The sequence below is a fragment of the Manis pentadactyla genome, assembly GCF_030020395.1.
Source record: "Manis pentadactyla isolate mManPen7 chromosome 15 unlocalized genomic scaffold, mManPen7.hap1 SUPER_15_unloc_1, whole genome shotgun sequence".
Lineage (NCBI taxonomy): Eukaryota > Metazoa > Chordata > Mammalia > Pholidota > Manidae > Manis > Manis pentadactyla.
The window spans coordinates 3,206,671-3,216,845 of NW_026644588.1; the positions used below are offsets into that span (position 1 = coordinate 3,206,671).

The 10,175-nt window shown below is 49.1% G+C and overlaps 1 protein-coding gene across 1 annotated transcript; it reads right to left on the reverse strand.

The window, feature by feature from the left end:
• Positions 1-699: 699 nt before the first annotated feature.
• FCAR (Fc alpha receptor) lies at positions 700-8,065 on the reverse strand. Its single transcript, XM_057496676.1, is given in 6 exon segments — positions 700-721; positions 2,989-3,205; positions 3,554-3,827; positions 7,534-7,745; positions 7,748-7,822; positions 8,044-8,065. Coding segments are annotated over 6 exon segments (822 nt in total).
• Between the last annotated feature and the right edge of the window lie 2,110 nt (positions 8,066-10,175).

Sequence of the window (10,175 nt, forward strand, 5' to 3'; positions counted from 1 at the left end):
GTTATAAAGCAGGCATTAAATATTAAAATCTCAGATATTCTAATATATTTTAAAACTCAAAATGTGCCCATTGTTCTTCTGTTTTAAAGGGTTTAAACAGTTTGTGGAAATGAAATGTGTGTCAGTTTATATTTTGCCTCACATCCTATGAGAAAAATCTCCGTCCCCAATCTATTTTCTTTTGTTCTTATTTCTGGATGTTGTCAAACATTCTCCATTTACTTTCTTATTTATATACAATAAAATTTACTCCTTTGGTGTCCAGTTTTATGAGTTTTGATAAATGCATATAGTCCTGTGACCAACACCTTAATCAAAATATAGAACAGTTTCACCCTCATGTAAGTGAAACCAGTGTTATTTGTCTTTGCGTGTCTGGCTTATTTCCTTTGGCCTCGTGTCCTCTGGATTCAGTCATGTGATTGCAAACAACAGCTTTTCCATTCCGTTCTTTTCTTTTGCCTTCAGTCCTCAGCTCCCAATGCCAGAATGCCCCTTCTCCAGCCAGCCAACAGCCATCCAGTCTGCCTGTCTCGAGACTCCACCTGAATGTCCTTATAACATTTTGAGGGGAGGCTTCATCCTCGTGTGTGTGACGCCGTGCTCAGAAGCCCCCCTGAGGAGGACAAGCTGCAGTGGATCCCTCGCTCTCGGTCAAGAGGAGAGCGTGGACAGCAAACCCCGAGGCAGGTTCTGACCTCAGATCCGGTGCGCGGCTCCCCTGTGGACAGGGCCACCCACCGGACTGTTGCTGTCTTGTCCTCCTACTGGGGGTGTCCAGTATAGGGCTCAATGGGCATGAAGTTGGGGGCTTCTCCAGCTGACTCTCTGTCTTGTGTGATTTGGAGACTTTAGCCTTGAAAGACAGGAAAGACAGTGTGGAGGAAGTGGGTGACGACCCAGGGCCACCCGTCAGTTTCCATGTCGGCCACATACAGAGAGAGCAGACACAGAGCACGCCAGTGAGAAACCTGGCTGAACGCTATGGTTTTTTCTTTTACTGAAGTGTGCTTGATACAAAAGACTATATTGGTTTTCAGTGTACAACACAGTGATTGGACAGTTACGTGCATGATTACATCTCCACCCAACTAGTCTAGTTACTATCTGTCAACATACAAAGATGCTACAGAGCTATTGACTATATTCTCTATGCCGTACTTTTATCCTTGTGACTAATTTATAGTATGATTGAGATTTTGAGCCCCTTTATCATCGCCTTCACCTGGTCCATGCACCCATCCCAGCCCCTCCCCCATGTGAGCCTCCGGTCACTTGTCAGTGTCTCCGAGTCTCCTGCTGTTTTGTTCATAGATTCCACATGTGAGTGAAATCGTATGGTATTTGTCTCTCTGCCTGGCTTATCTCACTTAGCATATACCCATCTATGGTTTTTGATCACACTTGGCCTGAGCGGGAGGCAGGGAGAAGACGCGGGGCCAAGAGGGCGCGTGGCCTCCCCGCCTCCCGGAGTCCATCTGCTCATCTTGTCCCGCCAGACTCCATCCACAGCCTGAAGGGAAGTCGCTAATGAGTCCCTGTCAGGAGGGCTCATTGTCCTTTGGGGGTAAAGCGACCCAGGGCATAGAAATAGCTCCCCTGCAGAAAGCTCCTTAGAGACACTGGGATTCTGTTTAAAAGGCTCATTGATATCATGTTCCTGGGAAATTATTTTGCAAGTTGGGAGGGAAGTCCCTGGAGTCTGAACCAACCCCCTGGCACCACCGAGGATGAAGTTAGTATCTCCACACGTGGTCCTAACTGGGGTCGGCAGGGACTTAAGAAAATGGGTCAAGCCTCTGTGTCCTTAGGGTTTCCTCTCTTACTATTTTAATAATTAATATAGACAGAAAGCAGTTCTATGTCTCAAGTCCTTTGGGGTTGCTAATTCTTCTGTAATAATTTTGGGGTTCTTTGTTTCCGCATGAGGTTTGCAGTACTTACTGATGGTCATTTACAGTGAGTTTTCCTACCTAAGGGGTTCCAGCACCCATGTTTCTGTGCACTGACAGCAGGTCTTGTCTTCCGCTCTCTTCTCTGGGGTTTCTCAGATGTCCAGTGGGCTGCAGACAATTTTACATTCGTTTATGGGTTTGGTCCCACACAGCTCAGAAAGGAAATTTAATCTCCTGTTCTTGTGAAAAGACATCTGTGTTTTTGATTTTTCATAAGTCTGCTTCCAGACTTTCTGGCAAAGGCAAGTTTTCTTGTCATTCTGAGATGGTGATCGGAGCAATTCTAGAAATGCTTTTCCTAAGAGGGAAATCCTCGCAAAGACTTGCCTTCACACCAGTGTTTTCTCTGGGCAGTGTTAACTCTGTGCAGAGGTCTCTGTTCAAAAGACTTGCACCGTGAGGTCTTAAGACCAGGTCTGTTTTTTCTGGAAGGTACTGAAACCACATCCCAGCACTTAGACATCATATTCTACCCAGGAGCCAAAAGTTCAGAACTCCATTTAATCAAGACAGTTTGAAGTTCCCATTCTGGGAGTGGGTGAATTCCCTTTTCACTTCCCCCTATTTGAAAAACTTCCTGGCTTTATTAAGGATAATACACAAATAGAAAATTGTGTATATTTAGGGTGTACAACACAATGATTTAATATATTTACACATTGTGAAATGATTAATACAATCAAGTTCAACACATTCATCACCTCCCCTGTTATGGTTTTGATGAATTTGATAAACATTACTACATTTGAGACAAACTGAAGATAATGAGCTAGAATTTCTACAGAGGAAGGGTGGAAAGCAGTCAGCAAGGAGAACTGAGAATGCCTTGCATTATTTTTATCACAAGGAGTGTGATGAGTTAAGCTAAGACTTCACTGAGAATTTAATCACTGACGTCAGAAAGGTGGGAGGTGCAAGCGCATCGGCTCCACGAAGGGAAATCCCATTTGACCGGTTTGAAGATGGGCCCACGCTTGGTAGCACCTCTCTCCCCCGCCTTCCACATGCACTGGGGCACCCTGCAAGGGCCAACCCATCCCAGGTGTCTGCCCGGGGCGCTGAGGGCTTGGTCCAGAGCTCCATTCTCTGACATTTCTGTCGACTCCAGCTCAGGCCAGGCTGGTCTTCCTTGCAGGAAGCCTGGCGGCTGAGCCAGTTTTCAGCCAGGACGGCCACGAGAGCCACAGAGACCAGCCCTGCCACGCCCATGCGGGTCCCGGTCTCCATGGTGCAGTCTTGGTTCGTGATATGCAGAGATACAGTCCAAAGGAGAGGAGCCATCACTGGTCACACTCCACCCCTTCCCCAGCCCAGGGCCCTGAACGGGGAGCTCATCTCCCTGTGTGGGGTCCCATCTGACCCCCTCCTCAACAAGCTCCTGCGTTCGTGAGACCCACATGGAGGCCGCCTGCCTGGGTGCGAGGGTGAGGAACGGCGGCCCCTGGGGGAGTCTTGTGCACGGGGAAGGAGGTGGTTTGGGGGATGCTGTGCTAGCTTTTCCTGGCAGAGCACCTGTTTATGTTCTTGCCTGATACCAAGGCCGTGGGCGGCCTGGAGAACCCCAGGGAGGACACAGGGACGGGCTGGGCTGCACCTACCGGTGACCACAAGCTCCAGGGCCTCGCTGGGGGCCGACCACACGTAGGGGCTGCCACTGTACCAACCGTAGCAACTGTAGTTCCCTGAGAAGCTGGGGTTCACAGGACCCACGATGAAGTTGCCGCGGTGTCCCCCATTTTGGTGCTGGGACAAGGCAGCTTCTCCATCCATGGCCAGTGAAAATCTATCAAACGGGACGTGCGCTGAACCACACTGGAGGGAAACCCTCTCTCCAAGCCTTGCCACGCGGCCTCGATCAGCAGGGAGGAAGGGCTACCATACAATCCCAAGAGAGGAGAGGGGGGCCCCTCAGCAGGCTCTCCCTCCTTCCCCCTCACCCCCGCCATGCACGCTGGGTCCGCGCGGAGAAGGGGAAACGCAGACGGTCCCTGCTCCAGAGGGACGGGAGCTGTTAGCGTCCCGTTGCACCAGCACAGGACGCACACTCTGCAAACAGCGCTGTGCAGACAAACAGCCTGCGGGCAAGAAGAGATGCCATCTGCGGGAGATGGAGAGCTGGTCTCTAAAGCCGGATGACACAGACGATTCTGTTCCCAAGTGTAATGTGCGGGATTTCCCCCACCCCATCGAGCAATTCTAAGACACCGGCGGGGCGTCCTACAATTCAGCTCAATTCTGATACTATCCACATGGGGATCACGTCAGATCCCTCGGTGTGAGGGCTCCGTCCTGTAAGACGGCCCCCGCTTCGGACACCAGCTGAAAGTCCAGGTGATCCCCTGGGCTTCTGATGGACAGGCTACAAATCAGAAGTTCCCACGACCCTCTCTGGGTGTAATTAACTTGCTAGAGTAGCTCCCAGAACTCAGAGAAGCTTTTTACTAGATCACTGGTTTATTATAAAAAGACGTAACTCGGGAACCGCAGGTGGAAGAGATGCTGGTGGCCAGGTGAGGAAGACGCACAGGGCCAGGGGGGAGAGGGCGAGGGGCTTCCATGCTCCCTGGGCCCCCCACATTCCCCCAGTCTGCACGTGTTCACCACCCTGGAAGCTCTCTGAACCCTGTCCTTTGGGGTTTTTACAGAGGCTTCATGACAGAGGTGTGATCGATTAAATCATTGGCCGTTGGTGATGGAGTCAACCTCCAGCCCCTCTCCCCTAGTTCCAACCCTCCAACCCTCCAGTCACCTGGCGGGTTCTCCTGGTGACCATCCCAGTCTTTAGGTGCTTACCTAACGCCAGCTCATTAGCCTAACCAAAGACACCTTCAGGGCGCTCATTACAGGAAATTCCGATTCTTAGGAGCTCTGTGCCAGGAATGAGATGAAGACCAAGTATATACTTCTTATTGTACATCACACTGTCACAAATCATATTTTAGCAAAAAAATAAAAAAAAGAGGGGGGATGGCATCCAAGAGTTTGAGGAGCTATGTGAGGGGCTGAGAGAGGTGACATTGTGTAAAAGGAATGTCAGGAGACAAAAGTGTGGGAGTCCAGCTCCAGCGGGCGGGGGGGTGAAGCCCAAAGGATGAGACGGAGTCGGCGTGTGGAGAGACAGGACACGGAGTCAGATGGAGGTGGTCTCTCGACAAAGTGTCGATGACAGCTTTATTTATACCATTTTGCACAAGGATATGATTATTTTTTATTATTCTGATGATTAATTAGTATAGGCAGTTGGTTAATAAGTATAGGCAAGCTTTTTTTCTTTCTTTTATTTTCTAATCTATTCATGGTTGGTCAAGCGTTAGACAGGTGATTGTTTCTCTGTTCCTTGACCAAAGCTTTTCCTATCAACACGTACTCTATTGTGTTTTACGTTTCTATGCAACGCAGTTTCTAAGTAGTGCATGTGACCGCAGGAGCCTGCAGTATGTAGCAGCGACTATGGAGTCTATCAGCTCAGGGTGAAGTACAGGTCACCTAGTGCCACAGTTAGCTAGGATTCTTTTCCACAAAAATATTCTTAAAAGCTTTAATAAATTTATAAGCAATCTAAAATCATAAACTCATATCTTCATTATACACCCCTTTACAGGGCACAGTAGGCAGCAAACTAAATTTCCCCTTCTTATCTACATTTCTCTTTCTTCTGTGTGGATACCAAAATCTCCCTGACATATGCTGCACAGGTCTCCATGACTCCACTACTGCAGGGACTAAACAAGTTCTTACATGGTGAACAATGCAAGGGCATTCATATCATAGAAACTGTTTCTGTTTAAACTACAAACCTTAAACTATAAACAATCACGTCAAATATAATGTATGATTATTCATTTGATTTTTATACTTTATATATGAATCTAATAAAATGTTGATGTAGTAGGTAAATGCAAGATATAGATAGAAAGCATGATTTAGAACTGTAAGAAGGCTGTAGATGATCAGGTGTGTGCTTACGGACCAGGTCTTAATCCAAGCTGAACAAGGGCAACAAAACACCCACACGTGTAGAAGATTTCTCTCAAAACTAGGGGGGTGAGGTTCTAAGCCTCACCTCTGTTGATCCCCAATTTCTCACCTGATGGCCCCCCTGCGACTGTGCCTGTCTTAGGTTGTTCCTCCCTTGAGGAATCTTACCCGTCTCTGGCTAACCAGCCATCTTCCGGGGCCATACAGGGAAATGTAAAGCTGGTAAGTGAGAGAGAAGCAATATTCTTTGAAAAGGTTAGTTTTTCACTTCTTTGCAGATTTATGCTCCGTGACTTCTATGCCCAGCACTTGTTTTGAGGTATCTTTACTTCCTGGAAAATTATGGTACTTGGTAATTTCACGTATGAGGCACAAATTCTAGTAAAGGGCCATAATTAGGAAAGAAGAAAAACAAACTATAAAAGTAGTAGAGGGAAGAAAACATGAGATGATTAATTAAGTGTCAACAGGGTTATTCTATTCAATATTTTCTCATGACTCTATTTCTATAAAACTTTCCATCACTAATTTCACTAGCATTGTAAACAAGGGGGGCGTTCTCAGTGGAAATGGGGTCGTCAATGTTTGACTAACTAACAGCAGGTTTCAGTACTTTATGCCAAGATCGCCATTGGGCCCCTGCGTGTTCTATTCTTCAGGAGCACCGTCCTGAAAAGCTTCTGGGAAGTTTATGTTCTCATCCTTTCCACACTGCTCAGCAAAGGATAGCTTAGCTCTTGGCAATAATGCAAGCAAAAAACAAAGCCAATAGTATAATGGAGAAAAACAAAATCAAGGTGGGTAATAGGGGGAGCCGGCTGCGAAGGCCCCTGCCTTATGGGGGTCTTCTTCCAGCCTGAGCTTCGCTACACAGCTTGAGTAGCATGGCTCCCGGCACAGAAGCACCTGGAAAATCAGGGCCCACCCTCAGAAACACAGGGTCCGGCCACCCTGAGGACAGAGCTTAACACTGAGGGCTGGACTTGTGCCAGGAACATAACTCCCACGCCGTGCAGTTTTCCTTCCATATGGAAAAGCAAATTTCTGGGGGAGAAACCCAGTGCACACTACCTCAGCCAGGTACTCAGGGCCAACATCAGCGCCCGTGTTCCTGGGTGCGCGATGTACCCTTCACACAGAGCGGAGACGATGGCACTGAGCTCCTGTGGTCTTCCTCCCAGGATCCCAGAACCCCTGAGCCATCCCGAGGGAAGCATCGGGTGACTTCCAGGAGCCGGGCCCCCTGCAAGTACCTGACCAGTCCTCAAACTGCCCCGGTCGTCAAGGCCAAGGACAGTCTGACTGGAGCCTAGAGACAGGACAACGCAATGCCATGTGGGATGGGATCCTGGGACAGGTGAAGGACACTGGGTGGACCCTTAGAAATCCAAGTAAACCGTAGACTGCAGCTCATAATAATGAGTCGATGCTGGTTCATTAGCAGCAAGGCAGGTACCGTAGTCCTGGCAGATGTCACCGTCCCCCATGCCAGCTGCATAGGCTCTTCTACATTTTTCTGTGAATCTGAAACTGTTCTAAGAATAAAGTCTGTGAAGAGATAAAAAAAGGACAATGCATGAGGGCTGGAGACCCCAGCCACCTGCTCCCCTGTCCCCACCAGCTCCAGGGGGTCACTGCGCTCTGACCAGCTGTGCTGTTTCTCGTACCGGCCCTGATAACCCGCGGTGTCTGCGTCCGTGTGGTTAATGATACATTCAGCCTTCTTCTGAAATCCCAGTTTCTTCTCCACCACCTTGTATGTGGAGTTTTCCAGGGTCTCCAGTTGGCACAGGAAAGACTCGGGAGTCCCCAGCACAGGACTGTCACGGACTTGTTCCCTGGGACCACAGAACCAGGAGCAGCAGATATGACAGGGACTGCAGAGTCCCCTGCAAGGGAACAGAGCTGGGACTCGGGCAGACCCCCCGGGGAGAAGCCGTGCTTTCCTTCTCGATGGGGGAACACATATAAATTATGGTGCGAAGGACCTGTAATTCCTTCCTTTTTAAAATAGTTTTTTTGGGTGTTTTCTAATTGTGGTAAAGTATATATAACATAAAATTTACCACTTTAACCAGTTTTTAGGCTGCAGCTCAGCGCTGCTAATTACATTCGCCATACTGTGCAGCCATGACCTCTATGTTCAGACATTTTTCATGATTCTCAACAGAAACGCTAAGACATGAAGCAACGACTCTCAGCTCTGTCTCCCCTCGGCCACTGGCAGTCTCTAATCTACCCTCTTTCTCTGGGAAGTTGCCTATTTGAGGTACTTATGTCGGTGGAGGAATACGATGTTTGTCTTTCTGCGTCTGGCATATTTCACTTCACGTAACATCCTCAAGATTCATCCATGTTGTAACACATGTCAGCCTGTCCTTCCTTTTTACACTGAATAATACTCCATTGCTGTGTCTACCACATTTTGATTATCCCCTCCTATCAGTGGATATTTGGGGGGTCTCCACTTTTTGGCTAATGTGAATAATGCTGCTACAAACATCGGAGTACAAATGTGGGTTCAAGTCCCTGCTTTCCATTCCTTTGCTTTTTCACATGTGGATTGCATAATGATTCTCTGTTTAGATTTTTGAGGAACTGAGTTCCTTCCTTCGCATTCATTTGTTTTTTGTGGTACAGTTCACATAGCATAAAATTTTAGTGTCCAATTCAGTGGCATGTAGTACATTCACAATGTTGTGCGACCGTCACCTCTCTGTAGTTCCATCTCATCACCCCTAAAGGAGACTGCATGCCCGTGAAAGGGTCACCCCCCCGTTCTGCTCTCCCCACAGCCCCCAGCAACCACCAGTCCGCCGTGTTTGGCACCAAGTTTGTTTGGTGTCTGGTCACCATGGTAATCTTCACCAGCATGCAGTTCTGCTCTTCCCTCTAAAGGGAGGGGCTGAGACTTGGAGAAACCATGCCAGTGGCCCAAGAGCACAGACTGAAGGGTTGTCAGATCTGGTTTGGCGACTAGGAAACTCCCTCCAGACTCTGTGCTGTGCCCCCTGCCAGGTGGGCAGAGCATGCCGTCCTGAAGCAGGTGGAGGAGGCAGTGGACAGGGGTCTGCTGCATAGGGTGACCCGCTCTGTGAGACGGGGCCAGCAGGCTGGTGCCTGCAACCTGACCACTCCAGGGGCAGGACAGAGGACAGACAGGAGTCTGGAAAGGTTTGGGTGTAGAAGGGGGTGCCGTTCAGCTTTTGGCCCCAGTCCATTTGTGCTGACTGGCTTTGAGCAAGTGACTGTGCATTTGGGAAATTTCTGCTCTCAGCGTCAATCCCCAAGCAGAAACTAGCAAATGGGGGTGAGGGCGGAGAGGGGCTCTCAAAGCCGGTTCCCTGTATCGAGGCGTGTCATCTATTCTAGACCTGATGGCGGGGCGCTCGAATGCGGCTCCGGGAAGGAGGACGAGGGGAGCTATCCGTCCCCGAGAGGGTCGTCATTAAGCAAGACACACCTGCCCTGGCAGTTGTGGAAGCAGCGGACCAGATTCCCCACAGCTTGCAGGGCTGCCTTACAGTCAGTACCATTACCCACCTGTACGTCCGTGCATCTGTGGCTCCAAAGTGCATGGACGGATGCCTCCACTAACCCAGGCATACTGTTGACTTACTATCGTGACCTAGACCTTCGGTTCTTAACATGGGGCAATTTTACCTCCGAGGGGACAGTTTGGCAATGTCTGGATACACCTTTGGTTGTTACAACTGGGGTGGGAGATAACATGGGCGTCTACTGGGTAAGGACCAGGGGCCCTACAGTGCACAGAACTGCCCCCAAAACAAAGGATTATCTGGTCCCAAATGTCGGTAGTGCTGAGATTGAGAAACTCTGACCTAAACAGACCTGGTGAATATCTTTAATGAGACGATGATGTGGGGAATGTCAGATAGTAATTTAAAAATGCACAAGTATATCGCTGTAGATCATGATGTGTGGTCTGCGGTATAAAGACGTGAAATTTGGAGGCCTGGTAACAGACGTGAGGGTCCTGAGGCACGTGAGGATGAGGCCTGACTGCCCAGGCGAAGTGGGCAGCAGGTTTGGGGGACCACGGATGATAACAGAAGGACCTGAGTTAGTAAAATGGAGCAAGTGAGGGAGAAACTAAATCAAGGTCAGCGTGGATGAAGAGCAAAGACGTGGAGGGACAGTGTAAAGTGTGCCAGAGGAGACACAAGGCCAGGCGATGAGGGCTGGGGGAGCCTGGGGAAGTCAGCAGGCTTGTCTGAGGAT